The sequence below is a fragment of the Entelurus aequoreus genome, linkage group LG18 (genome assembly GCF_033978785.1).
Source record: "Entelurus aequoreus isolate RoL-2023_Sb linkage group LG18, RoL_Eaeq_v1.1, whole genome shotgun sequence".
NCBI classification, from domain to species: domain Eukaryota; kingdom Metazoa; phylum Chordata; class Actinopteri; order Syngnathiformes; family Syngnathidae; genus Entelurus; species Entelurus aequoreus.
Window position 1 is genome coordinate 15,731,631 of NC_084748.1, and position 27,907 is coordinate 15,759,537.

The following is a 27,907-nucleotide window of genomic DNA, read 5'->3' on the forward strand; positions in this document are numbered from 1 at the left end:
GTCAAGGATGTGACTGGGAGCTCCTAGCTTGAATCCTGCACAGAGGCGGCATGGGTGTGATGGTCGTTGTGAAGATTGGGATCAGGAACATGATCTTCCTTCGGCAGCTGCCCATGTGACTGAGCAGCCCTATTTAGGGTCCGCACTGCTCACCCCAAATTGGGGAAGGGTCTGGAAAAGGTGACCCAACAATTGTCTGTTCCTCACAACTGGGTGGCAAACCGCAGCCACCAAGGCATCCCCTACTGCGGTCGAAAACATAACAAAGGAAAGCATATGACTATACACCTGGCTACCTGGAATGTCTGCACCCTCCTCGACACGCAGGATGGGATGGAGAGACCTCATAGACGGACGGCGCTCATTGCACATGAGCTCAAGAGATACAATGTCGACATCGCAGCACTCAGCGAAACTCGGTTGTCGGGTGAAGACTCCCTGACAGAAGTCGGTGAAGGCTACACCTTCTTCTGGAAGGGTCTCCCGGAAGGCGAACGTAGGCTCCATGGAGTTGGCTTTGCTGTACAAAGCAAATTACTCAATAACATCCCAGAGTCCCCCCAAGGCATCAGTGAGCGGCTCATGACCTGGCGTATCCCCCTGGTGAAAGGCCGGTTTGCTACGCTACTCAGTGCGTATGCCCCTACCCTGGATGCTGATAGTAACATCAAAGATGCCTTCTACGAGTCTCTTGCGGCTGCCCTATCCAGAGTCCCTAAGTCCGATAAGCTTGTCCTCATGGGTGACTTCAATGCCCGAGTTGGCACAGATGCCCAGCTCAGGACTAAAATAATCGGGCCTCATGGATCTGGAAAAATAAACAACAACGGCATTCGACTCCTCTCTCTGTGCTCTGAGCACCAACTTCTCATCACTAACACAATTTTTCAGTTAAAAAAGAAATACATAACATCTTGGAAGCACCCACGGTCCAAACATTGGCACCTGCTGGACTATATAATTACACGGCAACAAGATCGACAAGACGTCTGCATAACCAGGGCCTTACGTGGGGCTGAATGCTGGACTGACCACCGGCTGATCAGATCCAAGCTGAGGATGAAAATCCGACCCCCGCACAAGAAACAGCAGTCAAGAAAGCGACTGAACTGCAGGGCCCTGGATTCTCCAGAGTGTACATCTCACTACCGCAGCAAGCTAGCTGCGGGGCTTTCCACCTTGGAGGATTACGGTACCACCTGTGACATGGACAGTGAGTGGGCAAAACTGAGGTCAACATTACATCAAGCTGCCTCTGAAACCATCGGCTTTACTCAGAAGCACCATCAAGACTGGTTCGACAACAGCTCGGTAGAAATACAGGAGCTGCTGGACGCCAAGCGCAAAGCCCATGCTGCCCTGCTCTCCAACCCTCACTCTCCATCACTCCTCCACCATTATAAAACAACCAGAGCTGAGACACAGAAACAACTGCGGTTCATGGAAAATGAGTGGTGGCTCAAAAAAGCCCAGGAGATCCAGGGATATGCAGATGCTAATAATACCTGCGCATTCTACGCTGCTGCAAAATCCATCTATGGCCCACAAAAGCGAAGCATCGCTCCAGTAAGATCCGCAGACGGACACGTGTTATTCAAGGATAAACAACAAATTCTTGAGCGTTGGGCTGAGCACTTCGACTCACTGCTCAATAAAATAAACCCCTCTGATCCATCAGTGCTCAATGCACTCCCAGATCTCCCGCTTTCTCCCTTCCTTGATGATCCCCCCATGTTCAGTGAGGTCCTTACTGCAATCAGGAGCCTCAAAAACAACAAGAGCCCTGGCCCTGACGGAATTCCGGCTGAGATACTGAAGAAGGGAGGCTATCTACTGAAGCGGAAGCTGTTTTACTTCATACTAGCCATCTGGCACACGGAGGCCCTGCCTCAAGAATGGAAAGACAGCAACATTGTCACCATCTACAAAAAGAAAGGAGATAAATCATCTTGTGGAAACAGTCGTGGCATCTCCCTTCTCTCAGTGGCCGGCAAGGTACTTGCGAAAATTATGCTTTCTCGCCTTTCATTTCTAACAGAGGGCATCCTCCCAGAGACACAGTGTGGCTTCAGAAAGAACCGAAGTACAATAGACATGATCTTCGCTGCCCGTCAAATCCAGGAGAAATGCAGGGAACAAAACAAGGACCTCTACATTACCTTTATTGACCTCACCAAGGCCTTTGACACAGTTGACCGTGATTTGCTCTGGAGCATCCTCAGGAAGTTTGGTGTCCCCCCCAAGTTTCTCAGCATCCTAAAACCGTTTCACGATGGTATGCAGGCCTGTGTACTTGTAGGCAGTGAACAGTCCCCCTCTTTCCCAGTGAAAGTAGGGGTGAAGCAGTGGTGTGTACTGGCCCCAGCGATCTTCAATCTTTTCCTGGCAGCAGCCACACTCCTATTCCGCCAGTCCATCACAAAGGATAGTGGTGTCTCCATCGAGTTTCGCCTGGATGGGAACCTATTCAACATCCGGCGCCTACAGGCAAAGACGAAGATGTCAGGCACCAACATCCAGGAGCTGCAATATGCAGACGACTGCGCACTCCTCGCCCACACTCCTGATGCCATGCAGCATGCACTAGACACCATGTCATCAGTCTACCGCTCACTAGGTCTGGTGATCAACATCCAGAAAACAGAGGTTCTCATCCAGGAGAGGTCCCCATCCCCTACACCCCCTGTCTTTACCATCAGCGGCACACCCCTCAAACTCGTTGAGCAGTGTTGCTACCTCGGCAGTACTCTGACCCCAACATGCCAGATCGATGATGACATCCAGGCTCGTATCAACTCAGCCTCCTCTGCCTTTGGAAGACTGCGCTCCCGGGTGTTTGAAAACAACCACCTTCAAACCTCAACGAAAGTGTCTGTCTACAGGGCGGTGTGTGTTTCAACTCTGCTGTATGGGTCAGAAGCCTGGACAATATACCGCAGACACATCCGCTGCCTTGATGCATTTAACATCAGATGTCTCCAACGCATTCTTGGCATCACATGGCAGGATCGAGTTCCTCATACGGACATCTTACAGCGCACTGAGTCCATAAGCATAGAGGCCACCCTGGCACAGCGACAACTCCGGTGGGTTGGTCACACCATCCGGATGCCAGGACACCGATTGCCTCGTCAGATGCTTTATGGTCAGCTCCTTTCAGCCAGCAGAAAGCCCGGAGGACAAAAGCTGCGGTACAAAGACCAACTGAAAGGGATATTGAAGAGGTGCAACATCAAACCCTACGAACTTGAGACAGCTGCAGCCAATCGATCGCTGTGGCGCTTGCTATGCCATGACGGGGTCATGTATCTGGAGGAGTGTCGGAACCAACACCGGAGGGGTCAGCGGAGGCGAAGACACCACCATGCAGTTCCAGAACCATCCCAGCCCCCTGATCCAGGCCTGACATGTCCCCACTGTGGCAGGACGTGTGGTTCCAGGATCGGACTTCATAGTCATATGGAGTGGCATCGTCGTCAGCAACGATAGCCACCGACCAGAGCAACAAAATGGAAGCTACGTCATCTTCGACTACGATGGACCGCCTAAGCAAGCAAGTGTGTGGGTGTGCGTGCGTTGCTCTACCTTCATCCTGAAGGCCTCTGCAGCCTGATGGAAGGCTGAGTGCAGGTCTTGGAAGTCCGCGGCGCTTTTGTTGACAAAAAGGAGGGCGTGGTTCACAACGGGCGACGACAAGATCTGAGACGCCGTCTGCGTTGCAAACATGACATCAGAAGTTTTAACTAACTTTCTCTAAATAATACAATCATTTATTTATCCATTTAAGGTCTAATTTATAATGGGCTGTTTCTTAATATTTAAACAATTACAAATGCAATTTTATGGACGGGTGTATTGTTTATTTGCTAATGAATATTTTTGTGGTATTTCTGCATATGGAGTATTTAAATTAATTTATATAAAATATGTTGAAATAATTCATTATTGATGTATTTTATGAACTTTGTTAAAAAAAAAAGATGATACATTCTAATCATACATTTTTCATTGTTTTTATTTGAATTGAGGTACAAGTGGTAGAAAATGGATGGATGGATTTGTAAATCAACATTAGAATGTTTATTTAATTTGGATACTCGGCGGCATCTTGTAACCATACTAACCGTTCTGGTGTTAGCATGCAATTTTTTTGCTACTGTTATGAACCAATAAAATCACGGATTCTTATTCCTGTCATCTTATAAGTTATTATTTATTTGCTGGTGATCATTTTTAACAAAGTATTTTAATTAATTCTAAATCAAATGTGTTATTTATTCATGATTAATTTTTCAGGCTATTTTGATTTGATTTAATGACTCAACTATAGAATGTTTATTTAATTCTTGCAAGTATATGTTAAATGTTAGCATGTACCTTTAAGCCAGAAAGTCATGGATTTCCTCACTCATGTAAGTATGCTCAGGGGCGCCGCTAGGGATTTTGGGCCCCATGAAAAGAATCTTTACAGGGCCCCCAACACAGCGGCAACATTTGATGCTATTTTACATACAATTATGCATTTTAATGGGCCCCCCTCCATCATGGGCCCCTAAAATCCGTCTCCTTTACCCCCTGAGTATGCTGATTGCTTTTGAGCTAGCATTTTAACATTAGCATGTTATTATGCAAAAATTAGCGTGCACATTTTTTTAACGCTAATTTTGCATTTGCTTTTCAAACAACTTTGCCCTTCGACCCCAAGCCGGAAGGTCACAACACAGATAGCAGCACTATTTCTATTTGATCATAATTACATTAATTAACAAAAGTCAAACATATGTCTTTTAATAGTGACTGTTTGGTATTAAATTCATTTTTATTAGAGATGTCCGATAATATCCGCAGGCCGATATTATCGGACATCTCTAATAAAAATAAATGCTTTAAAATGTAATATCGGAAATTATCGGTATCGTTTTTTTAATTGTTGGTATCATTTTATTTATTTATTTTATTTTTATTTTTATTTAAATCAACATAAAAAACACAAGATACACTTACAATTAGTGCACCAACCCAAAAAAAACTCCCTCCCCCATTTACACTCATTCACACAAAAGGGTTGTTTCTTTCTGTTATTAATATTCTGGTTCCTACATTATATATCAATATATATCAATACAGTCTGCAAGGGATACAGTCCGTAAGCACACATGATTGTGCGTGCTGCTGGTCCACTAATAGTACTAACCTTTAACAGTTAATTTGACTCATTTTCATTAATTACTAGTGTCTATGTAACTGTTTTTATATTTTTTACTTTCTTTTTTATTCAAGAAAATGTTTTTAATTTATTTACCTTATTTTATTTTATTATTAAAAAAAAAAAGACCTTATCTTCACCATACCTGGTTGTCCAAATTAGGCATAATAATGTGTTAATTCCACGAATATCGGTTGATATCGGTATCAGTTGATATCGGTATCGGTAATTAAGAGTTGGACAATATCGGAATATCGGATATCGGCAAAAAAGCCATTATCGGACATCCCAAATTTTTATTAAACAATATTTGGAATAATATTAACTTATCAAGTATGCCTCTCTAAGGGAAGAAGTTCTGTTAAAATATTTATAGTGAAATATCAAATAAATCTAATATCAATAAAGTCATTTGTAATAAATAGCTATGAATAGTGCCGAGACATGTGCTGCCCCCTGGCGGCTGTGTGTTGAAGTGCACCACTCATTGGACACGCGACCTTTCCGGTGTATTCCGTGACGGGTTCCATCTGGTAGACGGAGACAAACGTGATCAGGTCCTCTGCGGCGGTCTGAGGTGTCACTTTGAAGACCTGGACGAGCTCGGACTGTTTGAGGAGCAGCACGTCGTCATCCGTGACGTCGTAGTTACTGATGACGTCACTGTTTTGCGTCACCGCAAAACTAACGTCTGGGAGGTTGACCACGGCCGCGTAAAACACCTGGGCATACTCGCTGGTCAGGTCCTGCACGCACGCACACACACACACACACACACACGCACACACACACACACACACACACACACACACACACACACACACACTAGTCAACAATCTTAATTAGCCAATAGGAAGCAAGGAAAAATGAATTATTACCTTAAAAAATCCAACCACAAGAGGCTCCTCTGAGCTCACTGATTGGCTCAGATCAGTGACGACAAGGTCAGCTACAGACCCCGCCCTCCTTTTCAGCCACGTCACAATGGAGGCGGAGCTCTGAGGAACTTTCAACGATCACACATCCATTACAATCATTATCAATTACAGCCGGGGCGTTTATTTAGCTTCAGTGCCAAGAGTATGGCACTCTGGGAGGTTGCTTACAGCCACAGATGTAATGCCAATGTTTTATGACTCACTGCTAACCAGAGATCACAACATTTATAATGGGCCTGTTTTCACACGCTGCAAAGCAGCAGTCAACAGGGGCAAACATGCTAACATTAGCTTGCTAACTTTTAATTGTTTTTTTTTTCAAATTTTGCAGCCATACACCTCAGAGGCGTATTGACACAATGCTAACTTTTTTTAATCTAATTTTGCAGCCTAACACCTTAGAGTCATATAAGTTGGTACTTGACACATGCTAACTTTTTTTTAATCTAATTTTGCAGCCTAACACCTTAGAGTCATATAAGTTGGTACTTGACACATGCTAACTTTTTTTGCTAATTTGGCAGCCGCACACCTCAACGTCATATAACTTGGTACTTGACACATTGCTAACTTTTTTAGCTAATTTTGCAGCCGTACACATCATCGTTGCTACTTGATACATGCTACATTTTTAAGCAAATTTTGCAGCCAAACACTTAAGAGTCATATAAGTTGGTACTTGACACATGCTAACTTTTTTTGCTAATTTGGCAGCCGCACACCTCGACGTCATATAACTTGGTACTTGACACAATGCTAACTTTTTTAGCTACTTTTGCAGCCGTACACATCATCGTTGCTACTTGATACATGCTACATTTATAAGCTAATTTTGCAGCCAAACACCTAAAAGTCATATAAGTTGGTACTTGACACATGCTAACTTTTTTTTTTGCAAATTTTGCAGCCGTAGACCTCAGAGTCTTACAACTTAGTGCTTTACACATGCTTTTTTTTTTTAAACTAATTTTGCAGCCGTGCACTTTACCTCAGAGTCATTTAACCTGTTATTTCACACATGCTAATTTAACCTGGTATTTCACACATGCTAACTTTTTTTTTTAGCTAAATTTGCAGCCGTACCACCTTAGAGTCATATAACTTGGTACTTGACACATGCTAACTTTTTTAGCTAATTTGGCAGCCTCACACCTCAGCGTCATATAACTTGGTACTTGACACATGCTAACTTTTTTAGCTAATTTGGCAGCCTCACACCTCAGCGTCATATAACTTGGTACTTGACACATTGCTAACTTTTTTAGCTAATTTTGCAGCCGTACACATCATCGTTGCTACTTGATACATGCTACATTTTTAAGCTAATTTTGCAGCCAAACACCTAAGAGTCATATAAGTTGGTTCTTGACACATGCTAACTTTAGTTTTTTTTGCAATTTTTGCAGCCGTAGACCTAAGAGTCTTACAACTTAGTGCTTGACACATGCTGTTTTTTATTTTTAAACTAATTTTGCAGCCATACACCTCAGAGTCAATTAACCTGGTATTTCACACATGCTAATTTAACCTGGTATTTCACTCATGCTAACTTTTTTTTTTTAACCTAATTTTGCAGCCGTACACATTAGAGTCATATCACTTGATACTTTGACACATGCTAACTTTTTTTTGCTAATTTTGCAGCTGTACATCTCAGAGTCGTATAACTTGATATTTGACAAATGCTAACTTTTTTTTAGCTAATTTTGCAGCCGTACACATCATCGTTTCTACTTGTTACATGCTACATTTTTAAGCTAATTTTGCAGCCAAACACCTCAGAGTCATTAAACCTGGTATTTCACACATGCTAAGTTAACCTGGTATTTCACACATGCTAACTTTTTTTTTTTTAGCAAATTTTGCAGCCGTACACTTTAGAGCAGAGGTCTCAAACACGCGGCCCGCGGGCCAATTGCGGCCCGCGAGACGTTATTTTGCGGCCCCCACCTTAATATGAAAGTTAAATGTTAGTGCGGCCCGCGAGTTTTAAATGAATGGCGCTTGACAGCGTTGTGTGCGGAGCTGAAGGAATCTACCAATCACGGTGTGGCGAGGGCGTGCCTTGATGGCACTGCCTTGATGGCACTGCCTTAAGTGTCCTCCAGAAACTGTCAACGCATCATCTTTTTCTCCATACAAACAGCGTGCCGGCCCAGACACATGTAGTATGAGGCTTCTGTAGACACACTCAAGTTATTGCAAGACATACTTGAGGAACAGCCATACATGTCACACTGAGGGTGGTCATATTTTATTTTTTAACACTGTTACAAATATGCGCCACACTGTGAACCCACACCAAACAAGAATGACAAACACATTTCGGGAGAACATCCGCACCTAAACACAACATAAACACAACAGGACAAATACCCAGAATCCTTTGCAGCCCTAACTCTTCCGGGCTACAAAAACACCCCCTACCCCCAACCCCGTCTCCTCCCAACCCCGCCCACCTCAACCCCCCCACATACACCTCAACCCCCCCCTATCTCCCAAATTCGGAGGTCTCAAGGTTGGCAAGTATGCATTGACGTCACTTGCGTGATGCAAGCAGAGAAACATTTTGCCGCTTTTCCACGACACCCTTTCACGCTCTTCCTCCCTCCCTCCCTGCCTCCCTCGCTCGCCCGCCTGCTCGCTCCCGCCCCCGTTGTAAACAGTCCGGGCGGGGAAGACGAGCACTCCGCCGAAGGACTGAGCGACAATACAAAAGTGTGGTGCACTGGACCCCAGCGCTGATACTCCGACAGAGAGTCGCTGGGCGAATCAGACGTGTAACACGTTAGTGGTGATGTTAGCCCGTTCGGGGCTAATTGTGCTACCGTAACTGTAAACTCCACGGCGAGCCCCCCTCCTTCCCCTCCCGTTGGCTCCAGACAGAGACGATTTTTGATGCAATATTTCTTTGTTGAGCATAGGGGCACCCCAACGTGTCTTTCATTTCATTTCATTTTTATTTATCTCCTTCATTGATCTGCATCTTTGATCGATAGACAATTAAACCACAATTATTCAATTATACATTTACACACCAATGCCTGAGAAGGAGCAGGATGAAGAAAAATCGTATATTTTTCTGCCCCCTTCAACATAATACGTAGTCTTACTTAATGATATCATATAAACCAACAAATGCATCCAAATATAACGAAAACAAACAAAAAAACACACAAAAAAACACAAGAAGTGCAAGACTTCATGATGTACAAACCGAACAAAAAAACAAAAGTAATATACACCTCACAGGATGATACAAAACAAATACAAAACCAGGCAAAAAATAAGTAAAATAATAAATATAAAGCAAAATGTAAACACTTATGGCTGTCCATATGATCTTATTGTTCTGTCTTTATATAGTTTTTCAATTGGAATATATTTTTACAATCTTTTATCTCATTGTAAAGAGAATTCCATAGTTTAACCCCCACCACTGATATACACATTTGTTTTAAAGTTGTCCTTGAATACTGATGTTGGAAATGACCTTTTCTTCTATGCTCTTCATTCTCAGAAGTGATGACAAACATTTTTTGTAAATTTGCTGGTAATGTTTTACTTTTAGCCTTAAACATGACACATAACGTCTGTAACTTTACTAGCTCCTGTAATTTCAATAAACCGGAATTAATAAATAATATGTTAGTGTGTTCTAAGTAATCTACTTTATGAATAATCCTAATGGCTCTTTTCTGTAGTTGATACAGAGAAAGTTGCGATGCACAAGGAATACAATTTGAAACATCATTATACAACTAGACATGCTGAGGAGTATGCAAAATACCAGGGAGATGAGAGAGTGAACCGGGTTGCAAATTATAAAACCAGTCTACTGAGGCAACAAGATTTCGTCAAGAAAGCAAGCGAAAAGAGCGATGCAGCAGTCAAAGCTAGCTACATGGTGAGTGAGATGGTTGCTACGGCGGGAAAGCCATTCAAAGAAGGTGAATTCATTAAAAAGTGCATGATAGATTTTTTTTAAGAAATCTTTTTTTGCGGCCCAGCCTCACCCAGTTTCTGCATCCAGTGGCCCCCAGGTAAATTGAGTTTGAGACCCCTGCTTTAGAGTCATATAATTTGATATTTGACACATGCTTACTTTTTTTTTTAGCTCAGTTTGCAGCCGTACAACTCAGATTCATATAACATGGTGCTTGACACATGCTAACATTTCTAGCTAATTTTGCAGCCGTACATTTCAGGGTCATATAACTTGGTTCTTGACAAATGCTAACTTAATTTTTGCTAATTTCGCCACCGTACACCTCAGAGCCATATAACTTGGTACTTGAAACTTGTTTACTGTTTTATGCTCGCCTTTCAGCTTTAATCAACCCCTGGCCAGAGATTCACATCACAGATAGCAGGCCCATCAACATTTCTGCGGAATTTATTTTTTCTAGTTTTAGCTACTGTCATTTATTTCTACTCATTTTGCATCACACTGAGTTACAACCGTAAAGTATACAAACAAAATAAGTATTTGTTTAAAACACATGCAGTATATGTATGATTGAAACTCACCAGGGCACAGAACAGGGTTGTGTTGATCCCCGAAAAGGTAGAGGCGGATGCTGGGGGTTGATGTTGCGTTCAGTTCTTTGGCCAACTCCTTGTCACTCATCACGTCCACAGACGCCAGTTTGACCTCTGATCCCCGAAGATCTGCCGCAGCTCTTTGAAAAACTTCGGACAAACGATGTGCGTCTCCGGACATCGGAGCGTCTGCACAGCCAGGAACAGAAGATGAACGCGGGGCAAAATAAACACGGCGGAAGCATGAGCAGCGAAATTAACGTACGTGTTTCATAGACATCAAAGATGATTTAGTCTTCATCAAAACTAACATGTGTTTTCATAAACACTAAAGACTAATTAGTTGTTAATCAACCTAAACTACGTGTTTTTATAAACATCAAAGATGAATTCTTATTTAACAAAACTAATGTACGTGTTCCATTGGTGTCGATAATCATTTTGTCTTCAACAAAACTAATGATTGTTTTTGTAAACATCCGAGACGATTTAGACTTTAATTTATCCTAACGTATGTGTTCTCATAGACAACGAAGACGAATTAGTGGTCAATGAACCTAAAGTGCGTGTGTAGTAGAATTTCTGACCTTTGAACTATATTTTGTGTCTATTAAGAATGTCTGCTCATTTCATTTCTCTTCTATTCTATACCATTGAATAGACCAGATGTAGGACAAAGTTGAATATGAAGTCGTGCCAACCTGTCTACAAAATGTTTTGATTGTCTAAGTATGACTAAGGGATTCGAGGTTGTTATGGAACAGACAGGTCGAAAACAACAAAACCGTGACGCACGAGGAAAACAGATAAACGCACGGGGAAACAGATCAAAATGGCCAGGAGACCAGGACTCAGAGAGATTGCTTGATTTGTGTGTCCTCCGGAGGACGTTTTGTTTGTCTGCAGGGGCAGCTCAATCCGACTAGCACTTTTGACTAAGGGTAAATAAACTTTTTGTACTAAACTCACTTTTGTTGCTGTTTAAGCTTCGGACAATCCACTACACGTGTTTTCGTAAACATCGAAGACCATTTGGTTGTAAACAAAACTAACGTACATGTTTCATAGAAATCGAACATCATTTTGTGAACATGTTCTCACAAACGTTGACGATTATATGGTCTTAAAACACACTAACCTACGTGTTTGGTAGACATTGTATACGATTTAGTCTTCATCAAAACTAACACGTGTTTTCGTAAACATCCAAAATGATTTGTTCTTTAACAAAAGCTAACGATTTAGTCGTCAATGAACACCAGGTGTTGTGAAGACATCCAAGACGATTTAGTCTTCATCAAAACTAACACATGATTTTGTCCTCAACTAAACTAATGTGTTTTCGTAAACATTGACGATGTTTAGGTCTTAAACAGAATTAACGTGCATGTTTTCGTAAACATCAGAGACTATTTCGTCTTCAACGCAACAAACATCAACAAACCTAACGTACGTGTTTTTGTACACATGTTAGTACATGCAAACCATTAGTAGATCAGGCTCTTAGTCGTCAATCACCCTAACGTTCATGTTTTTGTAGACATTTGAAGTGAATTAATTAACTCATATTATGTTCTACATATGGTGAATGTTTATATTCATCTGGGAGAAATCAAACCACCAGATCAAATAGTAGGTATTTCACTTTGGGCACATAATAACATAGGGCTCTTTAGTACTGACATTTGTGTGTGGATTGGATTAGTTCTCCCGGAAGAAAAGGGGCGGTATAGCTCGGTTGGTAGAGTGGCCGTGCCAGCAACTTGAGGGTTCCAGGTTCAATCCCCGCTTACCCTCTGTTGTGTCCTTGGGCAAGACACTTTACCCACCTTCTCCCAGTGCCACCCACACTGATTTAAATGTAACTTAGATATTGGGTTTCACTATGTAAAAGCACTTTGAGTCACTAGAGAAAAGTGCTATATAAATATAATTCACTTCACTTCAAAAGGCAACACAATCGGACATTGGTATGCATGATGTAAATATATAAGCTATGATCGGCATTTGTTGTTTTTCAGTCACTTACACACAAACCTTCACCTTTATGGTCAGGATGCAAGCTCCAGACCCAGCAAACACACACACACACACACACACACACACACACACACACACACACACACACACACACACACACACACACACACACACACACACACACACACACACACACACACAGGCCTGGCCCTAACCAATCTGGCGCCCTAGGCAAGATTTTAGGTGGCGCCCCCCCACATCGGCAGTGAAGACTTTGACCTTTTTTTTACTTAAAGAAAGCAAATTAACATATTATATTACAATGTTATGTCATGATTATCTTTAACCGAATCACAGCAGTGCTCAAATTAAAAAACAGCATTCCTTCTCATGTGATATTGCTTAATTAACATTAATGATGTGCACTTTAACAACTAGGCTTACAACTATACCTAATATATAAAGGGGTGGAAAAGTGACTATTACCTGCAGGGCAAACATTAGCTAACCAGAAGGCAATAACAATGTGAACAAAAAACACATGCTTAAAAGATCTAATACAAATGTCCCTGAGGAATGTAAGGTGGGAGTACTGTAATTACCTAACGTTACATTATTATTTTCCATAACAATTTAGCCCCCTCCACAATATTAACCCGACGTTAAAGCAGAACTAGCTATTTATTGAATATCAATTGCCGAATCATGTAACGTTAGCTTAATGCTAAAAACCTAGGTTACTATCACATTCTGTAACAGACAAATCATTTCATGTAGGCCAGACCTGGGCATTGTGCGGCCCGCGGGCCGCATCCGGCCCTTTGTACGTCCCTGTCCGGCCCGCGTGAGGCCAATTATAAATTACAAAATAAATTTTAAAAAGCATCTATTTCGAGTGTGCAATACAACGGTGCTGCTTTTGTTTTGAAAAGCGTTATTTGTATTACTTCCGTGTGGACGTATGCTCGTGCGCGCAGCGGCAATCTCAAATTACAAAATAAATTTAAAAAAACATCTTTGTCGTGCGTGCAATACAACTGTGCTGCTTTTATTTTGAAAAGTGTTATTGTGCGTATGTCCTGTGAGGGAAGGCGCACAGCGACTAAAAAGAGAAAAGTTGATGACGAATGGCGTGTTTTCAACAAGACAAGTAAAGGTAAAGCTGTGTGCTTATTTGTGGTACACACGTTGCTGTGTTTAAAGAATATAGTGTAACGACCTGCTGAAGTAGATGTTGTCTTCTTGAGTTGCGTAAATGAGGAGTGAGGAGACGTGCGTGTGGAAGGAACGAGATATGTTGAGCTGTGTTAGTATAGCTTGCTCAATAAAAGTTTAAAAAGAGCGTCAGACTTGATGTGCACTTCTTCTGGACACTACAATTGGTGGCAGAAGTAAAACTTTGCGAATACTGCACTGTTTGTGTGCTACGTCATCGGGAGGTACGTGCCAAGTGAGGAGCTCGCCGCAAAGAGAGAGAGAGAGAGAGAGAGCGTTTACAGGTGCAGCCACGCTGCTTGCCACGGGGGGAATTCCGCCCTCAATGAAGACTCCCAGGTTTGATGGCAAGGCGAACTGGGAGGCATTTCATCCCACTTCTGACATCAATTGTAGCGTCCAGAAGAAGTGCACACCAAGTCTGATGCACTTTTTAAACTTTTATTGAGCATGCTATACTAACACAGCTCAACTTATCTCGTTCTTTCCAAAAGGAAAACCAATCCTCACTCCTCATTTCCGCAACAGCAACGCTTCCTCCTTCTTCGCCAATCACCTTACAGGCGTGCTACGTTCACAACGTTTTCTTATCTGGTTAAATAAAGGTTTTACAACAAAGAGGATGCAGGATAAAGTGACAGAAATTGAAATTTTTGTATTGTAATATACATCAGGAAGTGTTGTGTAAGAAAGTGTTAAAAATAAAACCATCAAAAGCCATCTGCTTTTGTATAAAGATAAGTTAGGTTAAATGAAAATATTATTATTATTATTATCTATCTTACGGTATATCAAAAATAATTTGAGCAAAATTTAATTGAAATATTGTCAGTGTGGCCCCCCAGCAGTGCTCAGGTTGCTCATGCGGCCCCCGGTAAAAATTAATTGCCCACCCCTGATGTAGGCTAACGTTACCTACCTGCTACCTCTGTCTTTTTCTCGTTTCTCCTCTTCTTTTGTCTTTTTTCTTCCCTGGGCACCTGACAGTTTTGGCCGTTTTGACATGTTGTGTTGATTTTTTGGTGGTGACATCCAACAAGAGTCATGATACGGGAAGGGAGGGGGCGCACCGTGCGGGGGGAGGGGAGGCGTAATGTTGTAACAAATAATATTTCTATTGAATAGGCTTTACTTTGCATTTTAATTAACGTGGGATTATTTTTTGTATTTAGAAATAATAGTACCAACTTTTTTTTTCTTTTTTTTTTTTCTCCAACATTTGTGGCACTGGCGTGGCGCCCCCTGATGGACGGCGCCCCTAGCATTTGCCTATACGGCCTATGCCACGGGCCGGCCCTGCACACACACACACACAGAGACAGGGGGTAGGAATATAAAACTGATGGTTTGGCTTCTCCAAGGCAGGAGTCCTTCATTTTTGACCTGACTTCCTCCAGGTTCTGCAGACCTGTATAATGACGCTCGCTTGTAATAAAGCAACTTTTGGTTCAGTAAAGGGTCTCCGACGTCTCTTTTGATCCAGCCGCACGGCCGTGTCATCCTTCTGTCCGGACGAGGATGACAGGACCAGAAATGAACTTTACATTCAAGACAACTTCGACTTTTGACTTCACTTCTCCAATCACTCTCGACTCTTAATCTGCAGACCCTGGTTTGATCCCCCAGAACAGTGTGAAGGGGACAAAGTTACACACACGGTATTTTTCTAATGTTGCTCAATATTGTTTGGGATTTACTATGTCCTGAACAGATTCTAGCACATTTTTGACTAAGCATTTAGGCCAATTTAGTCATGAATGAATACATACTGGAGAAGAACTTACAGAAATGCACCAATAGTTGTTTGTATTTCCTCAGTGCTCTGTTGAAATTGATTTTCTCCAGCTGTAAAACTCCATCCTTCTCCGGGAGGGCCTCATTCTGGTCGGGATGCCCGCCGGCAACGAAGACGCAGAAACAGAAGGCCGTCACACCCAGCAGCGACGGTCTCGTCATGTCGGTTCAGCCTCGGGATAAAAGTGGACGTTGACTGGGTCTGTGCGGCAAGCCAAGGTGGGAGTGGCTGAAGTCGAATGGGTGTGTGTGCGTGTGTGTGTGTGGTGTGTGTGTTCTTGTATTTCTACCCTTGTTGAGACATCAACAAGGAAAAGTACCTTCTATATGAGGACCGGGGAACCATACTTGCCAACCCTCTCGATTTTCCCGGGAGACTCCCGAATTTCAGTGCCCCTCCCGAATTTCTCCCGATTTCCACCCGGACAACAATATTGGGGGCGTGCCTTAAAGTCACTGCCTTTAGCGTCCTCTACAACCTGTCGTCACGTCCGCTTTTCCTCCATACAAACAACGTGCCGGCCCAGTCACATAATATATTCAACTTTTACACACACACAAGTGAATGCAACGCATACTTGGTCAACAGCCATACAGGTCACACTGAGGGTGGCCGTATAAACAACTTTAACACTGTTACAAATATGCGCCACACTGTGAACCGACACCAAACAAGAATGACCGTAACACAACATAAACACAACAGAACAAATACCCAGAAACCCTTGCAGCACTAACTCTTCCGGGACGCCACAATATACACCCCCGCCACCACCAAACCCCGCCCACCTCAACCCCGCCCCCCTCCACCTCAAACCCCCCCCCCACCCCCCCAAGTATGCGGTGAACAAGTTAAGACCAGAATCTTGGTCCCCACACAGAAAACCATTGCATCTAATAGAGAATGTCTCATTTGCACCCCTGGTGGTGAAATCTACCAAAATTAGGGTGGTCCCAAAAAGGAGTGATTTTTCAAATTGACTGTGGGTTGGTTTTAAAAGTGCTCCCCCTCTGGTCAACATATGAAATAACAAGTGTGTGTAAAAATTTAAAGTGCTCCCCCTCTGGTCAAATTATGTAATAACAAGTGTGTGCAAGAAATTGAAATGCGACCCCTTTGGCCAAAGTGAATAAAGAAAATAAAAATAAACATGTATATAGAGACGTACTGTAATAACTTGAAGTAAATAATGCAGGTTAAAAAACAATTACAATCAAAAAATTCAATAAAAAAATAACTAAAAGCAGTCTTTTTCTCACAATGTGTCGACTTCTTTCTTATAAAATTGGGAACAATTTGTCATATTCTTTCTGTTTCTGTAATATTGCAATATTTTCTCATAAAAGTATTACTTTTTTATGTCAAATTATTACTTTTTAATGCAAAATGGTGACATTTGTCATATAAAATTCCAACTTTTATCACAATATTGCCAATTTTGTTGTTGTTCTAGTGAAATTTTTTGAGTAAAATTATGACTTTTGTCATAATTTTGCCAAGTAAAATTCAGATTGTTATTATAATATTGCCAACATTTTTAAGTGTTCTTATAAAATTGTGACTTTTGTCGAGTAAAATTACGACTCTTCATAAAATTGCCAAAATGTCAAGCGTTTCTTGTAAAATTGCGACTGTTATTGAGTAAAATTCCAACTTTTTTCATAATATTGCGCAAAGGTTCCGTTTTCCTTGTAAAACTTTGACTTGCGTTGAGTAAAATTACGACTTTTATCGTAATACTGCCACAATTCAAAGTTTTTCTTGTGTAATTGTGACCTTTTTCTTGTGAAATTCCAACTCATTTTTCACAACAAGCTTTTTTATATTGGCATAGTATGTATATACAATTAATGTTGTAAATACAAATCTTTATATATCTAGAAAGGGTGGTCCTAAAGAGGGAGGCATTTTTCACAGGTCTCAAGAAGGTAACAAATACAAGCGTGTGTGTATGTGTGTGTGTGTGTGTGTGTGTGTGTGTGTGCGGGCGTGCGTGTAGCAGGTACTTTTCAATGTCTTTGTTATCGCACGACTTGTAGCTCATTAACTTTGCTGACTAAACATTGCCTGTTGCTCATATCAACACAATCACTAATAGCAATAAATGCTCCTTGTTTAATGCCGCGCTCTTCAAAAAGGTCAAAGTTGAGATCCAAAATCAGGAAGAAGCACACTCCTGTAAAAGGCACTAGAAGACTTTGCACCCCTGTTTCTTCAATAGTTATTTACTCAACTGCGGAAAATTAGGTGTGTTAAAAAGAGGTGTGGCATTTCTTCTTTTAAGTATGTAGCTCTACTATATTTCTAACTTGGTACGTGATGTATGCCAACTGTGAGAATGCCCAGGTTAGCATGCTAACCCTTTTGTCCATTCTGCCCCCTTACACCATAGACTCTAAGGTGTAAGGGGGCAGAATGGACAAAAGGGTTAACATGCCTCTAAGGCAGGGATGTCCAAAGTGCGGCCCGGGGGCCATTTGCGGCCCGCATGTCATTTTTTAATGGCCCCACGGCCCATTTTAAAATACGATTAAAAAAATTCAAAACATAAAAAGTGGTATGAAAGACCAAACAGGTGAAATGTAACAAGAAAATGTTGCAATGTTTACTCTAATAACACAAAGCTGCCATGCATGCTGTTTCTTTCTTTAAAAAATAATAATGAATCAAAATCAATGTTATGAATTATTGACCTATTGCACTTTGAGATATATTTTTGGGAAAATGTTGCATATTTTGTGTTTGCCATATAAAAATATTTAGCTTTTTTTTTTTTTTTTTTTTTTTAAGGAAGGGCCTAAAACGAACAAACAAAAAACATAAACAACAATACAACGTATAATTGACGGATGGATCTGAAGTTGATCTCGAGATTATTGTGTTAAAAGTAAAAAAAATTTATAATTTATTTTCTAAAACTTTAATGAGTAGGACCCTTTTGGTTCCCCAATAATTTTTGTGTGATTTGTTTTTAAGTGTCATTGCTCAAAAAATAATAATGAATTAAAATCAATGGTGTTATGAGTTATTGACCTTTTTAAGGCTCCAATTATTATATAACCTGAAATATTCCTCTTGAAAATTTTATTGGGTGAAAATATTGCATATTTTGTGTTTTTTCCAGAAAAAAAACAGGGTTTTCTTTGACAAAAAAAGCATACGACTGAAATCTTTAAAAACGTTATATTGACAGATAGACCTAATGTTGATCTAGATATAATGATAAATAAATGATAAATGGGTTATACTTGTATAGCGCTATTCTACCTTCAAGGTACTCAAAGCGCTTTGACACTATTTCCACATTCACCCATTCACACACACATTCACACACTGATGGCGGGAGCTGCCATGCAAGGCGCTAACCAGCAGCCATCAGGAGCAAGGGTGAAGTGTCTTGCCCAAGGACACAACGGACGTGACTAGGATGGTAGAAGGTGGGGATTGAACCCCAGTAACCAGCAACCCTCCGATTGCTGGCCCGGCCACTCTACCAACTTCGCCACGAATACTGAATAATAATGACACATTTTAAATATTTTTTGGACCAAAACCCTTTGGGGTCCCCGGGATCAAGCCTGAGTGGAGGCCTTAATGTATATTTTTTATACATATATTGTATTGGTTTTTAAAATAAAAAAATATCAAAATGGCCCCAGCTTGCTTTGATTTTTCAGTGTGCGGCCCTCAGTGGAAAAAGTTTGGACACCCCTGCTCTAAGGCTTAGAGTCATATAACTTGGTACTTGACATGTGCTAATGCTAGCATTTTCAGCTAATTCTGCATGCGTACGCCTCTGAGTCACATAACTTGGTATGTGACACATGCTAACTGTTTTTGCAAATTTTGTAACTATTTACCCCAGAGTCATATAACTTTGTAGTTGACATATGCTAACGGTTAGTGTCAGAATAATTGTATCTAAGTTATCACAAAACTTTGTGTTTCAATGAGTTCCCAGGCGAGCAGACAAAAGCTGTCTTTGATCCTACCAATCAAAAGGCTTGTAAAACTCCACTGTGTAGGATGGGAAGCGACATGAAGGTGTCGGTTTCTTTGATGTATTTGTACAATTCTATTTTTAAAAATAACAGTAATACTGAACAGTATTTCCTCAAATAGTGGCTGGAGGTTTTTATGTACTCAATTGCAGAAAGTAGCATGTGTTTACAAGAGGTAAGGCGTTTAGACAAGAGGACTTTTGTACAACTGCAGTTTAAATACTATATTTCCTCGATTAGTGGCTGGAGGTGTTTATTTACTCAACTGCAGAAAGTGGTGGATATTTCTTATAAGTAAGGCATTTAGAGAATAGGTCTTTTTGTATAATTATAGAAAAAATAATGATTAAAAAAATAAGAAATTTCCTCGATTAATGGCTGGTAGTATTTATTTACTCAACTACAGAAGGTAGTGGGTATTTCTGACAAGTAAGGCATTTAGACAGTAGGCCTTTTGTACAATTGCTTTACAAAAGTAATAATCAATACCATATTTTCTCGATTAGTGGCTGTAGGTGTTTATTTACACAACTGTAGAAAGTAGGGTTTATTTATTATGAATAAGGCATTTAGAGACGTGTTTTTGTATAATTGTATCTTTAAAATAATTGCACTAATAGTACAATTTCATTTTGAAAATAATAAATACTGTAGCATATTTCTTCAAAAAGTGGCTGGAGGTGTTTATTTACACAACTGTAGAAAACGGCATGTCAAGAGGTAAGGCGTTTAGACAAGAGGACTTTTGTGCAATTGGATTTTAAAAATAATAATAAATACCATATTTCCTCAAACAGTGGCTAAAGTTGTTTATTTTCTCAACTGCAGAAAGTAGTGGGTATTTCTTAAAAAATTAAATAAAATAAATACCATATTTCCTTGAATAGTGGCTGGAGGCCTTTACTCACTTAACTGTAGCGAGTGGCATGTGTTTACAAGAGGTAAGGCGTTGAGACAAGAGGAATTGTGTACAATTGCATTTTAAAAATAAAAAATGAATAAAATATTTCCTCGATTAGTGGCTGGAAGTGTTTATTTACTCAACTGCAGAAAGTATTGGGTACTTTTCATAAGTAAGGCATTTAGAGAATAGGCTTTTTGAGTACAATTGCATTTTCAAAACAGTAATAAATACCATATTTCCTCAGATGGTGGCTGGAGGTGTTGATTGACTTAACTGTAGGGAATGGCATGTGTTTACAAGAGGCAAGGTGTTTAGACAAGAGAACTTTCGTACAATTGCATTTTTCAACCCACTTAAACTGTTCCACCGTCAAAATATTCCTCTTAGTCAGGACAAAAAACATAGTTGTTTTTTGAACTGGAAAAATTCCCGGTTTTCCCGAAATTCCAGGAATTCTGTAATACCGTTTCTCAATTGAAAATGTTACTACTTCAACATTTCTCGACCGATTTGAAAAATTACAACACCAACTACATAAACTCATTCCCTTTTTTTTTTTTTTTTTTTTTTTGCCATTTTCCAAAAAATTCCCTCTTTTCCCGAAATTCCCAAATTTTCATGAAATTCCTATTAAAATGAATAGGACATTTTTTTTTATTATTTGTATTTATTTTTTATTTTTTAAATGAATTTATTAATCAATCCAACAAATAAATTTTTCAAAGTTCCACAACTCCCACATTTTTTATTCGATTCAAACCGTTTCAACTTAAAAATATTCAGCCTGTTCAAGAATGATATGCTCTTCTTCAATAATTTAAAAAAAATCACAGATTTTCAAGAATTCCCAGTTTTTAGGGACATTTTCCCCATTCAAAATGATTTGTCCATTTTTTTAAACTTCCACAATTCTCACATTTTTCAACCGATTCAAACCATTCCACCTTCAACACATTGAACTCATCCTGGAAATTCAAACAACCGTCTTTATACGTTCATCAAATTTCCAGGAATTCCTTTTTTTCCCCTAACCTTATTTTTTCAACCTTTTTTAGTGCGATGACTCCTTTAAATTTTTAAACCCATTTCAACCGTTCCACTGTCAAAACATTCCTCTTAGTCAGGAAAAAAAACAAAGTTGGTTTAAGAACTTCAAAAATTCCCGATTTTCCCGAAATTCCTTAATACCATTTTTCTATTAAAAAAGTGTTACTACTTCAACATTTCTTGACCGATTTAAACAATTCCGACACCAACCAATTCAGCTCATTCAGGACATTCATGCTCCTAATCATTTTCAAAAAAATCCCGCTTTTCCCAAATTTCCAGGAAGTTCCCATTGAAATGAATAGGACATTTTTCCAAGTTGCACAATTCCTACATTTCTAAACCTATTCAAACCATTTCAACTTCAACACATTCCACTCATCCAACTAACACTTTCCCAAGTCCCTAACCAAATTACGGTTTTCCTGGAAATTCAAACTCTTCAACGTTCAAACCATTCCAACATTCAAACTATTCTTACATTCATACTACATTTTGTCAGCATTTCAGTTCAACTTCAGCATTGGAGCATTCACACACAATTCCTTCAGGAATTGCCTCATCTAGTTAATTTTCTTTTTCTACGTGTAAATCGTGTATTTCACCTGTTTTTTATATTCAGCAATAAAAAGTAGAATTTTTACAAAAGGCAAGGTGTTTAGAAGTCTTTTTTTGTATGAGATATTTTTCATAATGATGTTCAGTACAGTACGATGAGGTGGCGACTTGTCCAGGGTGTACCCCGCCCTCCGGCCGGTTGTAGCACCCCCCGCGACCCCGAAAGGGATAAGCGGTAAAAAATGGATGGATGGATGGATGGATCCACAATAAATTCGAGATAAGACAATATATTGCAAGAATAAACATATTTAATATCTAGTTTAATAACATCGTATCCCTTATTATCTGCCATTGGGGCTTTTGAAATTGCTGCACTGTTTGTTTGCAAAATAAATAAAAGTTCCATAAAAGTGACGATAAAGCACATCCTCGTGGTTAAGATTTGTGGTAGACGTATAGTTGTTTTCCACATTGTGGACAGTAGTGGTGGACGTTCCAGAAGTCTCCTATCATAAACGGAATCAGACAGAAACCACAAACCAATCTGGAAGAGAAAAAACAGAAAAAGGTAGAATTTGTAGTCATGAAATATGTTAGCGTGTTAGCGTGTTCGGCAGCGACGTCTCTCACCCGGAAAAGGTGAGGACGCAGCACAAGGTATAGGCCCTTCTTCCCGGTCTTGGTTTGACTTTCGTGGTGACGTCGTTGCGACAATGTGGGCATCGTACGGAACCAGGCGTATTGACCAGACCGTCCATGGAGTCTGTTTGCGAGGATCCCGGCTGAGATGCCACCATCACCTGTTGTTGTTGTTGTTGTTGTTGTTGTTGTTGTCTCACACTGACTGCCATCCAAAGACAGAGAGGCAGATGCGGGTATCAGCAGAGATAAAAATCAACTGGTTTTAGCAAAAGCTGCGAAGGCCGTATTAAATTTGCAATTTATTATTATTATTATTCTATCCGTTTTGACGCCGTTTTGAGACTCTTAACATGCACGAAAACTCATCAAATTGCTAACGTTTGCTAACATTGCTAACCACAGAGTCATAATAACTTGGTGCTTTACACATACTTTGTAAGCTAATTTTACAGCCGTTCACTTTAGGGTCATATAACCTGGTACTTGACACATAGTAACTGTTAACATGCCAATTTTATTTGGCAGACGTTCACGTCAGGATCATATAACTCAGTGTCTGCATGCTAACGTTACCATGGTACCATGGTTTTGATTGATTGATTGAAACTTTTATTAGTAGATTGATATTCCGTACAATTGACCACTAAATGGTAACACCCGAATACGTTTTTCAACTTGTTTAAGTCGGGGTCCATGTTAATCAATTCAGGGTAACGTTAGCATGCTATCATTTTAGCCACTTTTGAAGTAGCACACCTTAGAGCAGGGCTATTCAACTAAATTGTTTTGGGGGCCACATTTCCAGAAAGCTAAGGACCTTATAACTTGTTACGTGACACATGGTAACATTTTTTTTGGCAAATTTTTTTTAACCCGATACCCCAGAGTCGTCTAACTTGGTACTTGACATATGCTAATGTAGCATGTAGCATCAAACCGACTTTTCTGCCATACATCTCATACGTGATGTATGCCAACTGTGAGAATTCCAAGGTTAGCATGCTAACTAATTTGTCCATTCTGCCCCCTTACACCTTAGAGTCATATAACATGGTACTTGACGTGTGCTAATTGCTAACATTAGCATGCTAGCATTTTCAGCCAATTCTGCATGTGTATGCCTCTGAGTCATATAACTTGGTACGTGACATATGCCAACATGTTAGCATGCGAACTCTTTTTTGCCTACTTTGTTGCCATACACCTGAGAGTCATATAACTTGGTATGTGACACATATTAACTTTTTTTTCTGCTAGTTTAGTAACCTCTTTCCCCAGAGTCAAATAACTTGATACATGTGCTAACTGTTTGCATGCTAACTTTCTAACAATAACATGCTGGGTTTTTTTTAGCTAGTTTTGCATGTGTATGCCTCTGAGTCATATATTTGGTACTTGCTGCATTCCAACTGTCGGCATGCTAGAGTTTGCATTACAGTTAGACTTTTTTATGTTTTGGGATCCTTTAGCCCCTATCCTTTTATTTTAATTGGGAAAAACACCACAGGGTATGAAGGGGTGAAGGTTCCGTACCAAATGTAGGCTGATGGATTATAACACCAGAAGTTCTGTTGATTGGCATCAAGGAGACTGAGTTTGAATCTGGACAGGACAAAAAATGACAAACAGTTAAGAGCTAACTAGGTAAACAAAGAGTGGAAAGATGGTAGCTTACCCGTCTCTTCGTAGGGTGGAGGTGGGTCGGCCATTGAAGCGTAATAAGACGGTGGAGGACTAGCGTTAGGCTCTTCCACGGCCAAAGCCGGAGATGGCGGCATGGCCTGATCGTACGTCGGAGCCAAAGGGTGCATCAGTACATTTTCCGGTTACGTAGGAACTATTGATTACAAAATTAAAGACAGGCTGAAACCAAAGTCTTAGTGAAGTCAGGTTTGTTCCAAGCCATACATACAAGCCATATGTCGGAAAACTTCCATCAGATTCCATCGGTAGGTGTGGCGGCGGGTAAATTACATAACATCACTGCACTAGAAATTAGCCAATCAATCAAACATCAAATGTATTACAGTCCTACAGCACGGAACACAAAATCGTAATATCTGTCGACCAATCAATGGACACAACCCTACACAATGGTACTCTTGTGAACAGGTGAGGCAGACTTGGTTGGATATTTTCAGACTTTTGACCGATGGAAACACAATCAAATACAGACCATACTTTGACTGTAAACTAGGATTTGAACCAGGTCCTATGTATTTTTTACCACTAGCTGTTGGGTTTCATGCAACACAACAGCTTTACAGAGATATGATATGATATCAACACCTTACTATAAGAATGTATAACTGTCCCGTTTTCCAAAAAGTCCGTTTTGAGAGACACAAAACAGACTTTGCGAAGGAACTGAAGCCCAAGACCCTAACAATGTTTTTAAAAGTACTTAAGCTTCTGCGAATGTTGCATTGGTCCTTTGAAATACAAAACTCAGAACCAGTAGTTGGCACGTTGTGTAATTCGTAAATAAAAACAGAATACAATGACAGGAGGACACAACATCCACAGTTACCAAAAACAATTTGAAATGTGGACTCGTCAGACCACAGAACACTTTTCCGCTTTGCATCAGTCCATCTTAGACGAGCTCAGGCCCCGGCAAAGCCGGCGGCGTTTCTGGGTGTTGTTAATAAATGGCTTTGGCTTTGCATAGTAGAGTTTTAACTTTCCCTTACAGATGTAGCGACCAACTGTAGTTACTGACAGTGGTTTTCTGAAGTGTTCCTGAGCTCATGTGGTGATATCCTTTACACACTGATCGAAGGTCACGGGCATTCAATGTTGGTTTCCAGCCTTGCGGCTTACGTGCAGTGATTTCTCCAGATTTGAAAGTTTACTCACATTCTCCTCCACTCTGGTACTTAAAGGCCTACTGAAATTAAATTTGTTTTATTTAAACGGGGATAGCAGATCCATTCTGAGTCATACTTGATCATTTCGCGATATTGCCATATTTTTGCTGAAAGGATTTAGTATAGAACAACGACGATAAAGTTCGCAACTTTTGGTCGCTGATAAAAAAAAGCCTTGCCTATACCGGAAGTAGCGTGACGTCACAGGAGGTAGGATTCCTCACAATTCCCCGTTGTTTACAATGGAGCGAGAGAGATTCGGACCGAGAAAGCGACGATTACCCCATTAAATTGAGCGAGGATGAAAGATTCGTGGATGAGGAACATGAAATTGAAGGACTAGCGTGCATCGCAGAACGTATCTTTTTTCGCTCTGACCGTAACTTAGGTACAAGGGTTCATTGGATTCCACACTCTCTCCTTTTTCTATTGTGGATTTGTATTTTAAACCACCTCGGATACTATATCCTCTGGAAAATGAGAGTTGAGAACGCGAAATGGACATTCACAGTGACTTTTATCTCCACGACAATACATCAGCGAAGCTCTTTAGCTACTGAGCTAACGTGATAGCATCTGGCTCCAATGCAGATAGAAACAAAATAAATAAATCCCTGACTGGAAGGATAGACAGAAGATCAACAATACTATTAAACCATGTACATGTAACTACACGGTTAATTCTCTGCCTGGCAAAGCTTAACAATGTTGTTGCCAACAACGCTGAAGCTAACTTAGCAACTTAGCAACAGGACCTCACAGAGCTATGATAAAAACATTAGCGCTCCACCTACGCCAGCCAGCCCTCATCTGCTCATCAACACCCGTACTCACCTGCGTTCCAGCGATCGACGGCGCGACGAAGGACTTCACCCGATCACAGATGCGGTGGCGGCTAGCATCGGCTAGCGCGTCTGCTATCCAAGTAAGTACTCCTTGATGTGTTGCTACAGCCAGCCGCTAATACACCGATCCCACCTACAACTTTCTTCTTTGCAATCTCCATTGTTCATTAAACAAATTGCAAAAGATTCACCAACACAGATGTCCAGAATACTGTGGAATTGTTCGATGAAAACAGAGCTTTTTGTATGGTGACACATTGGGTACGAATACTTCCGTTGCCGTCGTGACGTCACGCGCATACATCATATCCAAAGGAGTTTTTCAACCGGAAGTTTAGTGGGAAATTTAAAATTGCACTTCATAAGTTAACCCGACCGTATTGGCATGTGTTGCAATGTTAAGATTTCATCATTGATATATAAACTATCAGACTGCGTGGTCGGTAGTAGTGGGTTTCAGTAGGCCTTTAATGACGCCCTTAAACTAGAGAAAATACAAAATGTGCGTGGGAGTGCATAGATAAGGAAGGAGCGTGAACTCATCATGTTTGTAACTCCTTAAGCAGAAAATCGTCCGATTTGAAGCGCATTCTATTCTGCTTAAAGGTGGAAAATATTCCTCTAAAAATACTTGTACTGTATTCGATTTTGAGACACAGAAGAACGAAAGGTGCTTCGTCCTACTGCTTTTCAGACATGTTGAATCGCGCAAATGTAAACATGTGATGTAGTTCTGTTACGAATGTTCAAAATAAACTATACCAGTGATTCTCAAACTGGGCTCCAACTCGTGGTACGCCAAAGGTTCACTTGATATTTTTTTTTCTATACTCAAAACAGAGTAACTGTTCAAACTGTGTGTAATGTTACAGCGGCCAAAAATATTAAGTATACTTGGAAAATAAACCCTATGCCTTGTTTTTAATGACCACTTGGACCTACTAATTTTGGTCATTATGGTGGCGTCAAGTGTTTTTACTTGGTGAAAAAGGTTTGACAACCACTGAACTACAGTACAGCATTAGCATTAGCGATAAGATGAGGATTATCACTTTTGTCATTTCCTGCCAGAAAATGCACATTCAAAAAGTAAAAACTGCCTTTACAATTGAAATGTTGGCGAGCGTAGAAGTGGACTTACCTGGAATGAAGACGACGACTCGACTGAAAGGATGCAAAGCGTTGTTGGGTGGTGATAGCGGTGAGATCCAAGCCCGTTGAACCTGTTAACACTGAACTTATACAACCTAAAACTTCCCATCTCTGAAGTCCGCCTCATCAAGCATGATGTGCCAATGTACAGCATAACTGACTGAATGTAGGACATGTTCAATTGTATTTTTCTATCGGAATCCTTTTTC

General features: G+C 40.5%; 2 protein-coding genes across 2 annotated transcripts in view; both read right to left on the reverse strand.

The window, feature by feature from the left end:
- Positions 1 to 15,839, reverse strand: part of zgc:136472 (uncharacterized protein LOC678514 homolog) — a 29,590-nt gene extending 13,751 nt beyond the window's left edge. Inside the window, exons 1-5 of the mRNA XM_062026603.1 lie at positions 15,666 to 15,839; positions 10,675 to 10,875; positions 6,085 to 6,212; positions 5,707 to 5,952; positions 3,586 to 3,711 (exon numbers count right to left, since the gene is read on the reverse strand). Coding sequence (XP_061882587.1) covers positions 3,586 to 3,711; positions 5,707 to 5,952; positions 6,085 to 6,212; positions 10,675 to 10,875; positions 15,666 to 15,837 — 873 coding nt within the window. The 5' untranslated portion in view covers positions 15,838 to 15,839. The remainder of the gene's footprint in view (positions 1 to 3,585; positions 3,712 to 5,706; positions 5,953 to 6,084; positions 6,213 to 10,674; positions 10,876 to 15,665) is intronic.
- A 6,714-nt stretch (positions 15,840 to 22,553) lies between these two features.
- Positions 22,554 to 26,581, reverse strand: LOC133634283 (cell death-inducing p53-target protein 1-like). Its single transcript, XM_062027409.1, has 5 exons — positions 26,536 to 26,581; positions 24,507 to 24,612; positions 24,365 to 24,433; positions 22,820 to 23,033; positions 22,554 to 22,733 (listed from the first exon to the last, which is right to left on the reverse strand). Exons 2-5 carry the CDS (start codon positions 24,607 to 24,609, stop codon positions 22,625 to 22,627), a joined length of 495 nt encoding a protein of 164 aa, XP_061883393.1. The 5' UTR covers positions 24,610 to 24,612; positions 26,536 to 26,581; the 3' UTR covers positions 22,554 to 22,624.
- Positions 26,582 to 27,907: the final 1,326 nt, after the last annotated feature.

Excerpts from the sequence above, each read along its gene's own strand:
- LOC133634283 (XM_062027409.1), bottom strand. The coding sequence starts at position 24,609 with ATGCCGCCATCTCCGGCTTTGGCCGTGGAAGAGCCTAACGCTAGTCCT. Across the intron at positions 24,434-24,506 it reads TCCACCCTACGAAGAGACGG|ATTCAAACTCAGTCTCCTTG; the intron begins GTAAGCTACCAT and ends TGTCCTGTCCAG. Across the intron at positions 23,034-24,364 it reads AATCCATCAGCCTACATTTG|TCAGTGTGAGACAACAACAA; the intron begins GTACGGAACCTT and ends TTTGGATGGCAG.